General features: G+C 36.8%; 1 protein-coding gene across 4 annotated transcripts in view; it reads left to right on the top strand.

The window, feature by feature from the left end:
• The window catches only part of LOC140740947 (transducin-like enhancer protein 1), a 111,579-nt gene that overhangs the window by 34,232 nt on the left and 58,166 nt on the right, over positions 1-19,181 (top strand). For all 4 annotated transcript variants that reach the window (XM_073070600.1, XM_073070591.1, XM_073070595.1 and 1 more), the window contains 2 exons: positions 13,763-13,967; positions 17,488-17,504. In XM_073070600.1, coding sequence (XP_072926701.1) covers positions 13,763-13,967; positions 17,488-17,504 — 222 coding nt within the window. The remainder of the gene's footprint in view (positions 1-13,762; positions 13,968-17,487; positions 17,505-19,181) is intronic.

Genomic DNA, 19,181 nt, shown 5'->3' with positions numbered 1-19,181 from the left:
TTCTGCTTCACTCCCTCCTTTATAATGTATTAGCAATCAAAATGAATCACTTAAATTTAGATGTTTCTGTCTTGTTGGAAAAAAAATGCTCTCATAGAGGGCATCCTCTCTTAATTTTATTCATATGTGAGAGAATCTGGCAAATTCAGATTACTTGTTTATCAATTTATGTTAATTGCTCATGTGAAGATGCCCTGCTGATTTTTATGGTTCTCATAGACACTTTGTAATGATAATTAAACATGCCGCTGTAAAGATTAGTATTTGCAAGGACCAATGACGTGTTTGGACAAAGAGACCAGTTAATCCATCTGTGTACAAAATTACATCCCAATTGGAGATTGAAAATTAAAAGCCCTGGATTATTGCTGATAAAGAATTGGACACAGCTTGAAAACGTTCTTTTATTCTTCAGTTTTCAATTGCAGATATACTGTCGGTTTGCCTCTCGTAAAGCTGTTGGTAGTCAATTTTGGTGAACTGCACAAGCATGGTGACTTTCGTTTTCATTCTCATGTATTTTGTCCTGAAACAACTACATGTGGAGGAAAACATTTTTCATGCTGCTTTACGTATACATGATTATTGAGCCTTGCATAGCATTACAACTTCAAATGATTGTATAGAATCGTTTCTGTTCACTGATGCCGTTCAACCTTCCTCCTTCTGTGCTTTCTTCTTTTCTTCTCTGTTGTTATCTTCCCCCGTTAACTAATTTGTCTATTTCATTGATTAACAAAGCTTTATTATTCCACAATTGCTGAGGAGTAGGTTTGCGCCCCTTTCAGAAAATGCGCATACTGGTATTCTTCTGCGTTCTTTAGCACTACAAATACAAACATTAGTGTTTCTCATAATACATTGCTGGTTTCCGGTCAAATCGGAACATTTTGGAATATCCAACTGAGCATTTTCTATAAAATATGCTGTAGGCGTATTACAACATTCTGAGTGCATTTCTCAACTAGGTAATTGACAGAGAAAAATGAACCGTATTGAGAGAGCTTCCCTTAAGTTCCCCGTCTAGCAGTTGGAACCTGACTTGGGAAGGTCCTCGTTACTTAAAAAAAGCTTTTCTTTTGAACCAACTCTCAAAATCTGAGTTACAATGGGCCTTTTAGCAGAAAGAACTTCTAGTTCTTGGGATTTTGCTGGAGTCCAGTGAGGTTTTGTAGCTCTTAGGATGGGACTATCTCGCTGATTAAACTGGCATAAGTACAGTGAGGCCATTAAAATCAGTGGGGAAACATGAATTGTTTGGAGAAAGGCAAGTGAAGACTCTATTTGATTTAAGTCAGATTATTTAAATGTTATTAAGTGTGCTTAGCATTAGATTGATTTTTTTTAAACATATAGATTTTTGTTATTTCCTGAGTGATTTTTGAATGTTTGAGTTGAATTCATTTCTAATCATTCAGGTTATATAGTGGGGTTGGCAAGCATTTAACTGGCCTCACAGCAGCTAAAACTCCTCATAGTAGCTTGCATTGGCAAAGATCCTCCAGTACTGAAACACAATTGCAGGTAGTGTTCTGCAGTATGCTAGAACAACTGGTGTCCATGCTACAGGTAACTGATTATCTCAACTCTGTGGAAGATAGGAACATAGAAAACCTACAGCACAATATAAGCCCTTTGGTCCACAAAGTTGTGCCAAACATGTCGCTACCTTAGAAATTGCTAGGCTTACCCATAGCCCTCTATTTTTCTAAGCTCCATGTACCTATCCAAAAGTCTCTTAAAAGACCCTATCGTATCCGCCTCCACCACCATTGCCGGCAGCCCATTCCACGCACTCACCACTCTCTGAGTGAAAAACTTAACCCTGACGTCTCCTCTGTACTTACTCCCCAGCACCTGAAATCTGTGTCCTCTTGTGGCAACCATTTCAGCCCTGGGAAAAAGCCTCTGACTATCCATACGATCAATGCCTCTCATCATCTTGTACACCCCTATCAGGTCACCTGTCATCTTCCATCGCTCCAAGGAGAAAAGGCCAAGTTCACTCAACCTATTCTCATAAGGCATGCTCCCCAATCCAGGCAACATCCTTGTAAATCTCCTCTACACCCTTTTTATGGCTTCCTCATCCTTCCTGTAGTAAGGTGACCAGAACTGAGCACAATAGTCCAAGTGGGGTCTGACTAGTGTCCTATATAGCTGCAACATTACCTCTTGGCTCCTAAATTCAATTCCGCAATTAATGAAGGCCAATACACCGCATGCCTTCTTAACCACAGAGTCAACCTATGCAGCTGCTTTGAGCGTCCTATGGACTCAGACCCCAAGATCCCTCTGATCCTCCAAAGCTTTTCAAAGATCTGGCCTTGTGTTTGAAAATCAATCTAACATCAATGTATGCCCTACCTGTTCTGTTTTTATTGTCCAAGTATATGGGAAAAGGTCATCAAAAATCTATATCCTGATGCTTTGAACATCTCACATACACTGAAATGTAAATTCTGTAAATCCGCCGTAGCAGAGCATTTGTTCACCAGCCTCCCCAGCATCGAGGACACCTTCAAAAGGCGATGCCTCAAGATGCATGCATCATTAAGGACCCCCATCATCCATGACCTCTTCTCATTGCTGCTATCAAGCAGGAGGTACAGAAGCCTGAAGAAAAATACTTAACATTTCGGGCACTGCACCTTCCCCTTTGCTATCAGGTTTTTGAGTAGACCATGAACATGACCTCACATTTTTTGCTCTCTTTTTAGCATTATTTAATTTTTTAAAAATATACTTGTAATAATTTAAAGTATATAAATTACCATGCATTGCAATGTACTGCTGCCACAAAACAATAAATTTCACGACAAACTGTATGCCAGTGATTTAAACCAGATTCTGAACTTTGAAATGATCTGTAAATTTTTATTTTGCTCCTTATGTATAAGACTTTAATGTGTATAGAGTATACGTAAAATATAAAGGATCAAGTACACAACCATTTGGAGCACAACTTGTAAAGACTTTCCATTCACAAAAACATGCCTTCACCATTGTCCTTTGTCTCATGCCTCTGTGATGACTTTGGCTCTAATTTTGTATTCTTTCATGGATCGAAAATACTTTGTTATTTAACTAGTCTATCTTGGGATCTAGTCAGAAGCCTTGCTTAAAAAATCCACTGTGTTTATTGACTTCTGCCCTTTATCTCCTTAAAAAGAATTCAATGAAGATAGACAACACCTTCCTTTTAGTTCTTAATTAATCTGCTTTTGTAAACATTTATTTTGCCCCTCAATGATATCCCATAATATATCCATATAAATTATCTAATATGAATTCCCTTTATATTTAAAATATACAAACTGCTTTTCCAGTCCTTCAGTTCTCTGGGGTCAGCCTTGTGCCCAGGAGAGGATTGAAAAGGTGATGGTAAGAGTCTCGATGTCCTATTTTAATAGCCTGGGAAATAGGTCATATTGGCTTGACAATTGTTCCAGTTTTAAAGATGCTCAAGCAAAACACAAACTGCAGGAAAAACTCTGAATCAGGAGTCAGAATCAGCCTGAGACCTCATCTGCCACTTTGCTAGGTTTCTCCAGCATTTTGATTTTTTTTTGTTTTAAATTTTATTTAATTGCATTTTTAAATGATTACAAGTGTAGAAAAAAAAAGTATGTGACCCTTCCCCCCTCCCCTTAATCCCTCCCCCCTAACTTCCCTATATAAAAAAAATTAAGAAAGAAAGAAAAGAAAGAAAGAAAGAGTGCCTGGTTGTTGGAAGGTCTCCACATGCTCCATGGAGTTCTTAATAACTTTAGTATATATATTTATTTCTTTCCCCAAGTAACCATTAATTTTCTCTTCAGAGCACCTATATATTTAATCCTGTCTTTTGTAAATAAGGGCCCCAGATTTTCAAAAATGTTTCATATTTATCTCTTAAGTTATAAGTAAGAGATTGTTTTGTTTTTGCTCCAGATTGCAGTTTCTGCAGTGTCTTGTGTTTCCATTTAAAGATGGTGAATCCTTTTTTAAAATTGTTTCTTCTCTTGCCACATTCATCCCATCCATTTCCCATTCTTCCTCCTTAATGATGCTGTCACCATTCTACTGCTACATAATACTGCTGCCTCAAAACAGCACATTTATTCACATCAGTGATAATAAATCTGAATCTGAGTCATTCTTCTCTTGTTATGGCAGCTGAAAACTATTCTTTCAGATTACGTAACATTCTCCATCTACACTCATGGATTACTTTTTAGGACTGATTCCTTCAGAGGTCTTTCTCCTTCATTAGTTATTTAATTTGTTCTAATTATTGTGCCTAAAATCCAACTGCACCCGCATATTTGCTCTTAATTTCTGAAGAGGCATTAATGCTTGTATGTCATTGACCTTAATTCATAAAACTATGGAATGTCTATTAAACTGTAAACTACCGTAGATTCCGGATTTTAAGCCGCTACTTTTTTCCCACATTTTGAACAGCTTTGAACTTTGCGGCCAATAATCCGATGCGGCTAATGCAAAGTTTTTTTCATGCCGCCTCGTAAACATTTTGCCTCGTAACAGTAGACCAATAAAATTGATGAGTAGTTCACAGAGGTCCAATGAAATTGTACGATAAATCAAGCGCACTTTCACAATTAAATTATTGTAAATCAGTCATTTGTACTCACCCTCATCAACATGGAAAACACTCGAAGCATTGTGCTACCTACCCTCTTAGTTTAAACTATATTTGTTTTCTGTACTACATCGCGGGATGCTATGACGACACACCCGGTTTCGCGGCGTCTTGTGGGAAAATGCCGTTTGCGATGAAACGGGACGGAGGGGGTCGAGCGGCGGAGCGGCTTTGGATCCGAGCGAACTCTGCTTTTAAATGCCGTTTGCGATGAAACGGAAAGGAGGGGGGAGCGGATTACGCGAGCGGCTTTGGATCCGAGCGAAATCTGCTTTTAAATGCCGTTTGCGATGAAACGGAAAGGAGGGGGGGAGCGGCATTACGCGAGCGGCTTTGGATCCGAGCGAACTCTGCTTTTAAGTTAAAGGTATCAATAACTTTTCCTGGTAGGCTGCAGTATATATATTTTTTACCAGTCGTTAGGAGATATTGGAATGTTGTTCAGTAAAGAAGTATACGCAACGTATATTTAAAAGTAGCCGCGTACGGGCACGGTTCGAAAAAAAGCATTTGCAATATGTATTTGTTTTTGTTACCATATGGATTTAATTAAAAGTTAAAAAAATCCTCACGTGTAATATCTTTCTGTGTAAATATCTCATATTACAACGTGGGACACCTGCGGCCTAAAATCCGGTGCGGCCTTTACATTTAAAAAAATGATTTTATTTCTAAAATTAGTGCCAGCGGCTAAAAATCAGGTGCGCTCTGTAGTCCGGAATCTACGGTACTTATTAATGTGATTTCCAAAAGCAACAACATTGTCCCCAAATAGGCTGTGAATAATATAAACCCTATTCTATCATTTCTGTCCCAGTCATCTCCTGTCAGTCTGCCTGTCTTTTCTTTCACACATCCAATGACCATTTTCGTAATGATCCTGTGTAGGACAATTGGTTTTGTGCTTTGACACATGCATCATTTTACATGAAAGACACTGGTGAGTCTTGACAAACTGGAGCGGCATAAAATTGGGCTGACAATTCTTGAGACCTTTGCTCCATCATTAAACGTGCAGAGTGTCGACCTGTCTCCCATGGGGAAGCAAACAACAGAAGTCTATCTATTTGTACTAACAACAGCTGCACTAGGAATAAATGCTGACCCATTTTATAGCAGCTGCCTGCATCGTGAAAAGACATGTAAAGGACAATGGGGGTCATGCACTAAACTCAGATCAGATGAAGCCTAAGTTCCAGTTAAGATTTTTTGAGGACCAAAAATCTGAATAGATTATCTGACATGGATAAAAAGTTTAAACTGCACTTCCATATGGAGTACTCATTTCTGTTATCAGTTTGTGGCTGAATGCCAGTTACTGCTATTGATGTGCCGGATAACGTGCTACTTTTTAGGAATGTACGATATGAAATTTTTAAACTTGATTAAATTAGTAACGTGCAATGTGAAATTAGATGATTTGACATAGGACTTGGTTGGTACTTGTCAGAGGTGCAATAGACATTTGCTCTGCACATCAAGTGCTTTTGTTTAATTGTGTGCTGTTTGAAAATTCAGTTAGTGCAAGAGACTTGCCCTGAATGGGGGGTGGGGGGGGGGGGGAAGGAAACCTTTCTTCCACAATCTCTGCTGTTTGGCTCGGAGATGGTAGTAGTTGCGCCAGGATGGTTTGTGTTATTAATGTTTGCGGCTGTGCCTGGTGGTGAGGCAGTAGGGGGAAGGGTGGTTAAATTAAAATTACAGGCAAGGGGGAAAGATTAATTGCGAGGCTGTGGACTGGGGCAAGTCCTGGTTAAGTAAATCACTTAAAAGGAGCCTAGCTACATCAAGTTCCCTGCATAGTTTATCTCATGGAAAAGTTGGGCAATTCATAAGCTTCCATTCATATTGTACAAGTGTCAGATTTGTGCAGTGGAGTACCCTGGCATGTGTTGTATGTCATTGGATACCCTTGTCCCTGTTTGGAACTTCATAGGGCAATGCAATAGGCATATGTTCAGGAGTAAATACTGTGGACATGATTTGTGCACTAAATACCCAATTTTCATTTCTGTTTTACTTTTGCACATTGGGTTGTGTAATGCACAAGACCATGGCACTATATGATGCATTTTCTCACCTAAATGAAATGTGTAAAAAATTTAGGTATCTGAAAAGATGAGGTAATTAGGGTGTACTGTTAAAATAGTTTAATTAGATTTGATAGAGGACTAATATGTTAGTATGTCTTCTGTCCCGATTACCTTTACCAACTTCAGCTGTGTTTGCATGTAATTTTTATCTGTCCTTTCAGAGGCTTTGCAGGAAGGAATTGACTTTCAGAAAAATGTGTTTTTTAAAAAAAAAGTAATTGGCCAATTCGATAATATCTTTGTAAACAGTTTGATTGAAAATGTATGATGGGAAAGGCAAAGCCAAGTGGTTGTGATAATAGCTGTAGTTCTGCGTGACATACTATATTTGATTTAAATAAAAGGCTTATAGGTTTATAAGTACCCCCTTGAGAATCTGTACATGTTTTTGAGGGGTGGAGAAGTGTGTGACAAAATGGGGGAGAAAGAGAATTTGTGTAAAGCATTATTGTAGATCCACTTCTGTAATTCATTCTTGGCAAGACCAGTATTTAATATCCATCTGCAGTTGAGATACTGTTGCATTGTCTTGTACCTTTGTCCACAGAATTCTACAGGTTAGGAATTTCAGAATTTTGACTCTAGATTACAATTATGCAGCAGTATTATATTCTCAATAAGATAATGTGAGAAATTAATAGATGATGGCCATCTTACTATGAGCTTGCTGCCCTTGATCTTCTGGATCAAAGAGGCTTTGGCTTTGAGCGATGTCAAAGAGATTAAACTGATTTACCACCTTGCGTCCAATGGATGGTATACAATTCAGCACGGTGTGATAGTAGAAGGGGTGAAAATTCAAAGGTCAAGTTTAATGTCAGAGAAATGTATACAATATACATCCTGAAATGCTTTTTCTTTGCAAACATCCACAAAAATAGAGAAGTACCCCAAAAAATGAACCGCAGTTAAACGTGAGAACCCCAAAGTACCCCCCCCCCAGCTATCCCCTCCCGCATGTAAGCAATGGGGGCAGAAATTGGCCATTCAGCCTGCTGCAGCATTTAATAAGAACATAACTGCTCTGATATGAGTCTGAGAAATCAGCATGCCGCTACTTTGTTTTAATCCTGTTTCGAATTGTTTTTGATATGTCAGTAATCGCTGTGGGCATGCAGAATGCTTACTCCATGAAGAATTTTTTGGAAACACCCAACAGTGTGATTGAAAAGGGAAATACAGATAATGTTTCCGGTCTTTACTGCCATCTATTAAGCTCCAGTATGAGACCAAGTGAAAGGTACAGTGTAATAGATGATGACAGCAAATCTTGCATTTTTGATTTTGGAGTTTTTATTTTGGTAGAAGCTTCAAAGGAAAATTTCTGATGTGTTTTATAGTCTTGGCTACTGTTTACCCATGCATTGTAGCACCATGTTCTTTTCTTCGGCTGTCTACTTTCCTTGATAATGAGTGTGGACAGGCTTAATTTCTTTAGCATTCAAATAACTAGGTTTTGCATCCTTACTGATTTGGATTCTGCTGGCCACCACCATCTGCTGGTGCTTTGTTTATCCGATTCCTTGCCCACCCGCTTTTCTATATGCTAGCTCAATAGTGCAAGCTGTATTGTATTATAATTTAAATTTAATCCATTTGAATTGGATGGGGAGATTCAGTTGGGTTATTTATGCTCATTTACTCCTGACCCTGGGCTTCAGAAAGGTTAGTATGGATATACAAAGTTGGGTGATTCTGTTCTGTGTGTTGGGTTAGTCCTTTAACTAGAATTTCTGTTATTGGTTTTCATGTGTGTCTGGCACTGGAAAGTCTGGCTGGTATAGGGAAATCCAGTTCCTGTAGGCTATTCATTGGTTGAGCACTGGAACATTTAGAAAATAATTTGCATGCTTCATGGTCATTTTCTGGTACTAACTTGCAATTTATCTGCCATACTTCATAATTTGCATGAATTTGAATTTACAAGACTTGGATTGCAAATCCTGGGCTTTGCTATCAGACTGCCATAACTGTAATGCTTCTATTGATTAGCAATGCAGAAAACCTGGAATGTAGAGCTTTGATGTGTTCGTGTTTATTTAAAAAAAAACACATTTTTCCCTGTGGCTGTCTTTTAAGAAAAAGAACTTCCAGAAACTTATTTCGAGGCTGCTGTCAGTTTTATAAAACCCGTATCCTGTTATCCGTTAAGCCTTTTGCCTTATCAAGCGCTATGTAAAGGTAATATGAGTTGGTATTGCAAGACCTCATACAAAAGTTGATTCTGCAATATAAACAGAATAAATATTTCAAGTTTCGTATTTTAAAAAAATCTTGATCAATCAGTTGCCTTCAGCAACTATTGTATTAAAGACAAATGTCTTATTTTAGCACTTTCTGAATGATTAGTTACTTCCACACAGAAATTTAAATGCTGGTTTGTAGAATTAATCCTATTATGATCCAGAGTTCAAATGAGGAGACAAATTTGCTCAATGTAGAACCAATTGGCGAATATTCTTTTGCTTGAGTCTTGGCGATGAAGGGTTATATATTCAAATTTTGGATGCTTTTACAAAGTGTTGTTAATTACCGTCCCACTATTTTTTTGTTGGAATATACATCACTGCTTCTTTCAGAGAAATTGGATGCAACAGTTTAAAGAGTGAGCAGTGGCAATTATTGAGAAAAAGAAACTCGTTAGTTGTGTTGCAGTGAACACACTTCTGAAGGCAAGTGTTCAGGTTTTACTTAAGTGTTAATAAGCATGCCTGGTGTAGATATCAGGATGAGTTAAGATTTTTGTTATTTCCTAGTTTCCTAGTTTATCTTAAAAATCACAATCAATCAGAACATAAGTGAAGTGTACTAGCATCTGTTTGAAAACTTCTACTGTAAAATATCGATGGCATACTATGTTTTAAGGAACTATATTAATATTTAATATACCGTACTTCATCGAAATGAATTTAAAATGAGTAGTATCTTGTTTTCAAAGTGAAGACTTTTGCAAAGAAATTTGTGGTGTTCTCGGTGGTCTGTGAAAATACATTTGGAATAAAGAGCTGTATTTTGTGGTTGCACTGCATAAGATAACTGAATTTGTAACCATTCTGCATGTGTATTGCATGCTATAATAATAGGACAGTTTCCTTTGAGGTACGTTTGCTAGTTTGAAAGAAAATTATGCCTATTTTGTTAAGTAATCCTGCATCTCTACCCTTCCCAAATTTGATTGCTTCATATAGTAATTATCTAGCAGGGACTTGCATGGCTGGGTGTTAACTTGAAATATAACTTTACAAAAATTTGTTGATACCTTTAGAATGATAAGTGTTTTAATAACTGAGTTAATAAAGAAAAAATAAATTTACATGTTATTTTACCATTTGAGAAACCTAATTTTTTTGGAAAACTTTTTGAGAAATCTTTTAAGACTAGCTAGATTTTCAAAATCGCTTCCAAAATATGAAAATGTGATTTGATCAGAGTTGATTAATTTCTCCTAAGGGTATAACTGTTTTGAGCCTGATATTTTAAAACCTATCTCATGAAAATTATAATGGATCAGGTTGTGCTGAAGTTAATTTGCATTGAACTAGTGCAAAACTTAACAAGATTTTTATTACAGAACATAGAACAGTACAACACAGTACAGGCACTTTGGCTCACGAAGTTGGGCTGACCTTTTAACGTGCTCCAAGATCAACCTGACCCTTCCCATATAGCCCTTCATTTTTTTCCCCTTTCATCCTGTGTCTATCTAAGAGTCTCTGAAATGTTGCTGATAAGTTTGGCTGTACCACCAGCCCCCACAGTGTGTTCCGTGCACCTACCATTCTCTATGTACCTGACATCTTCTCTCCCCCCCCCCCCCCCCCCATAAATTCCTACAGTCACCTTTAAATGCATGTTATTGGGGACATAGTACTTACAAAATACAGCATATTTCCCAGAAAATCATCTTGTATGCTTCGACTAATAATTTATTTTTTAACCTTTCACTATACTTCATTTCATTACCTTTGCTTCTTACTTTCCATTGCCGTCTCAAGTTTTTACACAGGTAACAAAATGGAATGTGTTTCCATCAATATTGGAAGCAACTCAGTGTGTAATTTGTTTGGATGTAATTAAATGCTCACTAATGAAATGTTGAAACCAAAAATGTGTCTTTTACAAACTGAAATGAATTGTGTTTTTAACCTAACCTTTACTTTATTTTCAATTTACTAATCTGTTCCATTTAGAAACATAGAAAGCCTACAGCACAATACAGGCCCTTCGGCCCACAGAGTTGTGCCAATCATATGCTTACCTTAGAACTACCTAGGCTTATTCATAGCCCTCTATTTTTATAAGCCCCATATACCTATTCTGGAGTCTCTTAAAAGACCCTATCGTTTCCACCTCCACCACCAGGGCCGGCAGCCCATTCCACATACTCACCACTCTTTTTTTTAAATGAAACAACTTACCCCATGACATCTGCTCTCTACCTACTTCCAAGCACCTTAAAACTATGCCCTCTCGTGCTAGTCATTTCAGCCCTGGAAAAAAAAGCCTCTGACTATCCACAAGATCAATGCCCCTCATTATCTTGTACACCTCTATCAGGTCACCTCTTATCCTCCGTCACTCCAAGGAGAAAAGGCCAACTTCACTGCCTTATTGTTGAATAAGGCATCGTTACTCAATTATCTCCTAAAACACTAATCTTCTGTACCCAATTTCTAGTTGAATATCTGACATTCAGAATAACAAAAAGTATAGTTGAACAGTTAATAACATAGGAAGGTGAAGGCTGACCCAGAATGTTTGCTTCATTATATATTCTTGCCTGGGACAAAATCAGGGGTCGTGGAAGCAAATACGTGGGTTTCTAATTTGCTAACCTAATACTACCACTGTGCAATAATTAGAAGACTGTTTATGAGCCTATATCTTTTCCTATCCTCTCTGACACTAATCAAGCAAGATGTTAGGAATGACAAACTTAAAAGTACTTTTAGGAGGTTAAGTGGAAAAACTAAACTTGAGAATCTAACTCAGTTTCAATAAGGTAATTTTATATGTGTACTTAATGAATGAAACCATAATGTCTTTGTTAAATCTTGTATGCAAAATTTAATTAAATATCTTCATCCACTTAAAAGTATCAGCAAGGCCTTGCAGAGATAAGACATAGTTAACTAAGTTTCTTGTATTATATCTGAATTCAGCTGGTCTAACTTCCATGGTCAATAGCTGTCCACTGTATAGGTACAGATATTAGTCCTTCCATCTTAAAGCTGTATAACACAGGCATGCCCTTTCAAATTTGGAACCAAGCTGGATATTATCAATAAATCGCTACCCTGCAAGAAGATTTTAATGAACAAATTATGTTTTTGAATGACAAAAAATGGATCTGTTCGATCATTTGTATTTAGCGTAGCATAATTGTTATATTATAGGCTATGCTTTCATAGTTTATATGTGAGCTGAGCTGTAGTTTACCGACCAATCCTATAAACTAAAAGTGATTCAGTAGTCTTAAGTCAGTAAATGGGATCTAAACATTTGTTCCTAAGTTTGATTCAATCATTTTGATTTAAATTTGTCCCCACAAAAATAGGAAAAATGTTTAAGTTGACATATTTTCAGAATAAACAAGTGGAGTATGTGGAATTTAAAATAAATGAATATGGTAGGGATATCAATCAATTTTATGATCACATCTTATTTTGGTTCAATCGTGATTGGACCTGAGTAGGAGAGCTGGCTGTTAATATACTTTTGCAAATTGTTTCTTTTCGCCCTATTCAAACTCTGCTGGCAATGACGTTTGCAGCGGTAACATGACTGTGAGTACTCTTGTTCGCAGCTTCTCGTTACTGGTAATGTGTGGGCCTCCAGGTTGTACAGCAGGAACATTTCAGTCAGCGATGGTCATGGCGTGATACTGCAGCACTTAAAGCAGACCAAACTAGTGTCTGTATTGCTTGGGTTAAAGCAAGGCAATTAATGGTTTCCGTGGCCTCCGCTTTCGCTGCTGCTGCCTCGACTCCCACACTGCCATTCCAGCTACAGGCCTGCTGTCATTTCCAACCTGTGGACTATTAATCAGGACGTTGCCCAAATCAGAATATTACCCATTATTTCCCAATCTCATCTATATATGATTCAAGACCATTAAAGGCCAGCCTGGTAAACCATTCATTTTGGGAGATAATACAGGAAAGACAATGACCATATCCCAGGAATGAAATAAATAGAAATCCAGTCCTTCCCACCCTTTGAATAACCAGCTCTATCTGATTCCATCTCCTGTTCTACCTGCACCACACTTCATACTACTTTTAATTAGAGATACAGCATGGTAACAAGCCCTTCCAGCCTAGTGAGCCCGCTCCACCCAATTACACCCATGTGGCCAATTAACCTACAAACACATGCATCTTTGAATATAGAAGGGAACTGGAGTACCTGTGGTCAAAGGGAGAACATTAAGAACTCCTTACAGGCAGCAGTGTAATTGAACCTGGGTCATTGGCAGTGTAATAACATTACACTAACTGCGACATTACCATGCTGCCCTGACACTCAGTCCAGTCTCATTGTTCCACCACACTACTCCTACCATTGTTGAAACCCTTTTCCCATCCACCAGTTTTACCAGGACCCCCCTTCCTTTGCTTGGGATTCTGTTCTGGAAAATCACTGAAAGAAAGAGTCTGTTGGAGCTTACAGTTTGTAAGCCGAACAAGATGACTGAAATTAGTTTAGACTTCTGACTCTAGACGTGAAAATAATTGAACTTTAGTAATTACAACCTTTTAAATAAAGCATGTGCAATTTCATAATAGATTAAGGAGACTTGTAAAGACTTTGCAAGCAATATGCAATAACTTCAAATTCTACCACAATGCGTTCCATTAATCTGCGTATAAAGTGAAGGAGATAACATTTCTACTTTCTGTCACCTTTTTTTCCCACTCTACATTTGTTGCTAAACTTTGCATAGGAATTTCTTTCTGAAATAACAACATTTTATTTTCTTTTTATTTTATTGGCGAACTCATGGCGACATTAATATGGACAGCAACAGCAACTTCAGGCTCAGCATCTCTCTCATGGTCATGGACCTCCAGTGCCTCTCACCCCTCATCCTTCAGGACTTCAGCCTCCATCGATCCCCTCACTTGGTAGCAGTGCAGGTCTTCTGGCTTTATCAAGTGCTTTGGGTGGACAATCCCACCTTTCAATGAAAGATGATAAGAAGCATCATGAATCGGACCACCACAGAGGTGAGAAGCAAGGCAGGCCTGATTAAAGTTGTTTTGTAAAGATCAGTTCTGTCACGGTTTGTACAGTTTTCAAAGTCAATATGAAATGATGCAAAAAAATGTAATGAAGCAATTGCCCAAACAATCACTTTCAATGTTGGCTTAGTAAAACTATGAGCCTATTATTTTCTGAAAAGTTTTTATATAGTTTTCTGTGATATATTATGACCATGATTATAAATGCATCTACTCTGTTAACTGTCTATTAAAATAGGCAGCGTAACTTTTAAATAGGTGTATTGTACCCATTAAAAGCATTGGGTGTAAAATCCGTAATTAAGTGGGAATTTGAAGTTAAGGATGTGCTGTTGGGCCATGTTCTAAACTCGGCTTTTAATATAAGGAGTGCCATCCCACTTTAATGTTGTAATTACATGGGCCAAGAGGATTGCATTCCACAGCATTCATGGCAATTAATTTGTAATGTTTACAGTCTGTAGACTGATCTCAAGTTTCTTGGTTGCTACTGAGCACTTCTAAATGTGTCTGAAGTGCCGAATGACTAGACAAAGACCCAAATCCACTTGCAAATTTGATGCCATAGCAAATGAAGTGATAAAGAATGGATGTGTGCCAATCCCCTCAGCACATTATTACAATAGGACAGCTTCATTTAAAAACTGTCTTACCTGGGAAGAATATGTTTTGAGAAATAATGTAGCAACAATTAATTGTTATGATCTTTATGGAAATAATATGAGTTTGCTTGCTTTTATGCCATCCTCATGTCTAATTAATATATATCAATGAAATTAATAAATTTTAACCCATTGATTAAAATAAAAATTCTGTTTACTTCCTGCATCATTTGCTATTTGTTCAGCAGACCTACTTCAGTGAGAACTTTTTCATTTCTAATTGGGTTCAGGAGTCAAATGCACTGATGCCTGCATAAACAGCCAATTTTTTTTCTTCCCCTTTATGTATCCAATTTGCTTACACACTGCTAAAGTTGCAAATTTAAAGCGGGTCTTAAACAATCTTTAAACATTTTTTTGAAGTGATTTCAGGTGTCTTAATCCAAATATCTTGTTAGCTTATATGTAGAACCTTTGCCTTAAGTGAGAGGCTTTTGATTGGAGCTGTGGATTGCAGATGACTATTGATCCTCATTTGTAACCTATGGTCCTGCCCTGTCCCATGGTCACAGGTCCTGGTGATGAGAAGTATAAACACAAGGGATTCTGTAGATGCTGGACATCCAGAGTGACACACATAGAATGCTAGAGGGACTCAGCAGGGCTTCTGATTTCTACCCCTTTATTTTCCAGTCCTAATAAAAGTTCTCAGCCCAGAACATTGACTGTTTATTCCTCTCCATACATGCTGCCTGGCCTGTTGAATTCCTCGAGCATTTTGTGTGTGTTACATTGGGAAGTATAATCCTTGCTAACAGCATCAAAATAATGTGACATAATTTCTGTTCATTTGTTTAATAAGTGTCTGTGCACATTCTAAATGCAGATGATGGGTTATGATTCTGATCTTTTTCACTAAATTTTGTATGAGAATTTTTCCTCAAAGATAATACAGAATTAATTAGCCCCTTTCACACTTGTCCTAAGTAGTTTTTTGCTACCAGACTGCCTTGCTTCTCTTGAGGTATAAGGTTCAAATATTACAACTTAAATCAACATGATGTATAAATGTATCCTCCTGAGAATATGGCAAGTTATAGTGCATCTTTTTCACTACATATCTATGCAAACTTTCCAGAACCTATTAACTATATTTTGAAAAGTGAACTTGGCAAGTTGAAGTGCAATATATTTTTGTTTCTTTGTTTTTAAGGAAGCTTTAACAGTTACATAACCAATGAGATTTTTAAAAATTGGATTATATAGTTATCTAAAATAATGCACAGTGGCTTCAAAAATTATAATCACATTTGGTTTGCCATGTTGTCAACAATTTTGTTTTATTAATTGGCTACAGTCTTAATAGTTGAAAGTTAATAGGTAATCATTAATATTTGATTTAATGGATGATATGATCAACAGGCACAATTTGCTTTCTTTTTGTTTTGTTTTCAATGCTAGATACAAGTTTTCTTTAATTGAAATATTTTGAACAAATCTCAGATATGCGAATTAGGTCTCAGTTTTCATACCACCTAGATCCAAAATAATTATGAGACAAACTTAAGTAGGCTGCATGTGTTATCAGGTATGTGTACAATCCAGGTGTTTGATTTTAAATATCCAGAAGCTTTGGTCCATGCACACAACATACCATTCCTGCAGAAGGTTTGGCACTTGATGGTAAACTGTATTTTCAGCACAGCCAAATACCTGAAACCCTGCATTCTCATAACCCTATTCTTTCTCTTTTGTCTCATTGATAGCCCCAATTTTAAAACAAAATACCAAACGTATCTAAAGTCTTTGTTTCCTTAGGTAAAGTTTTTGAGAATTTTCAGTTATGCTTTCAACTTTTATACAATCGTTGCAGGGGGAGTGATGGTACCAGAGCAATTTGTATCATGCGAATATCATTTCTCCAATGTTAATTAAAGATGAAGGGATGCTGAAATGGTATGGGGAAAGCACGATTTGTGCCATGGACCAAATGAAATGATTGCTCTCTCCATTAACCTAAACTGAAACAAGTACCAACTTCAACTTCATTTCACTCAATTTCTTAGTCCTCTTCTTTTAAAATGCAGATTAAAAAAAAAATTCCAGGAACATTAAAAGCACTAATCACATAGTGATATTAAGTTGGACAGGTTCTATATAACTCTGGATTTTTTTTTAATGTTAAAAGAAAAACTGTTTTGAGCCTAAATAGAATTGGTTTGAGCTTTCATGGGCCCTACTGTTTAATTTTCTTCAATTCAGCTAACCCTGTTTAGTGGATTGTTGCACTGGCAAGAAGTAGTTGGGAGCTTTTCATTTTCTTATTGAAGTTTATTCATCTTCCTATTGCTCATTGCATTTTTACTACTACTGATAACCAAAATGATTTTGATGGGCAATGAAAACCATTCATACTGCTTATCTTTTTGAAATATGTATGGAGCAAGGGAAAAAGTACTTGATGTTTTCTGGGTTTCCAGTTTGTAACCATGTCAAATAATTTTGCTCTGTTTAAATCCAACAGTTTTTTCTTTATATATTAAAAAAATCTTGTATTAAGAATCAATGTGCTGTGAATCCATATAATTTAATGAATAAGAATTGCACTTGTCAAATAATTCTCTTGTTGCCATTTTAATTTAATAACCCAGCAGTAATTTATTCTGACAGTGGTTCTGAGGCCAGGGGTTGTATGCAAAGAACTGTTATACCTAATTATGTTAAAAGTACAAGTGGAACTTTTAAAAGAAAATGTATTAGTAATGTGCAATGAAATGAAAGAATAAAAACTGTTGTGAAAGCATCTGTCTGCTTGCGTTCTAATTTCTTTTTTCTTTGTTTCTTTTTTTGCCTTTGTATCTGAACCACCATATCTATGCATTTTGTGATTACTGTGGAAACAGAAAGGGACCCAGGCACAGTAAGTACTAACAAACATCCCACTTCCACTATCTTTTCATATTTAAACTGAGGAGTTAGTTAGACAAAATATTTATTTGCAAATGAAGGTTTAAAAACATTATATTCAATTAAATTAGTAAATCTTAAACCAGTTGAATTTTTAGAACCCTATTTACTTCCTGCAACTCTTGCTACTTGTTCAGCAGACCTATTCCAGTGAGAATTTCTTTTTTCATTCCTAACAGCATGGTTAGATTCAGAAGTAAATTGCACCGATATTTATCTGTATTCTCCCTGGCCACGAAATAATTAATACTATTTCTATAATTATATATTTTACTCTGGATCGAAGAAGATAACTGAGGGATGTTTGTTCATTTCCTCTGATTTCTGAACTATATTGGATTTTGCTACCTCAAGTTATCTGTCATTGCATGATCATTTGTTTTCCTAATCAGTAAGGAAGTTTCTGGGAGGAAATAGTCACTTCATTCTGCTTCTACCTGTGGGTGTTCTTCCCATACTCGGTATTATTTGGCAAGGCATATAAACTCTAACAATTTCAATGAGCTTTGGTTCCCACATAACAATTCTATTTAAATTTAGCAACTAATTGCATTCTTGTAAAATGCACAAGGACCAAATTAGCTGTTCTCAATGGCTATTACTTTAAAATGGCTTTTTTGTAAGTTTGTATAATTCGTGTTACTTCACTACTTTGACACTTTGGTTAAATATTTTCAAAAATATTGCTCAAAAACATTTTTGTTTATTAGGAGTCAGTTCCTAGAGGTTTAACCTGCTGGCAAAATAGGACAGCAATTCTAATTGTTCCCCATTGTGCGTAACTGCAAATTCAAGTACCTTGTCACTGGTTAACCTATATTTTGGTTGTGGTAGGCGCATATTTTGCTGATGAATGAAATTTGAACTATGGGATTATAAAAAAACAGGCATGTTTAGGTGTCTTGAAGACTCTTGCAGCAAATATTGATTTGAAGACAAAAATGGAAAGCTATTCCACAGTTATATTAAAATAGTTCTTGAAATTGTCTGTACTTTGTATGGTGCTGAATAATTTCCTTATGCTTTTTGTCACCATATAGCCAATTGAGAAAGAATTAGCACTGGTTGAGACTGCTGCTTCGTTTTATAATGTGGATAAGCTTCAACAACTGAATGCAACTAACCAACCTAGAAATTCATTAACCTTTTTTGTGTGGTGAACTTAAAACATTAACATGCATAGTGCATCTTGATGGCCTTCGTTGATCAGGGTCAATGATGGATGATATACCCTAGCTGTTGAAGTTGATAGACAAGCCAGGGCAGCGTGGTGCATCTACGTTAAACCATTTTGCCACATTATTTAAATCTAGTTCATCAATGAAAGCACTTTTAGTTTCTGCTGCATAATGGAAATTGTATAGGTTCTGACGCTACTTGCTTAAATTCTAAGCAACTTCAAACCCTAAGTTATACTACAATTATTTCAAGGCTCCATTGCTAAAGAGACATTGTTAGTGTTGTCCAACTAATTCTGCCAAATTTAATGGCTACCATAACTAACATAAAGACACAAGACAGGACAGAACATACCTATTGCCTTACTTCCTTGTGTGTTCCTAGTAAATGATATCCATAGTGAATGCCAGACACCTGCCAAGGATCAAGGAGATGTTGAAGACAATAAAAA

The sequence above is a fragment of the Hemitrygon akajei genome, chromosome 2 (assembly GCF_048418815.1).
Source record: "Hemitrygon akajei chromosome 2, sHemAka1.3, whole genome shotgun sequence".
NCBI lineage: Eukaryota > Metazoa > Chordata > Chondrichthyes > Myliobatiformes > Dasyatidae > Hemitrygon > Hemitrygon akajei.
Note: the sequence above shows the minus strand (reverse complement) of the source record. Positions and strands in the feature narration are given on the sequence as shown.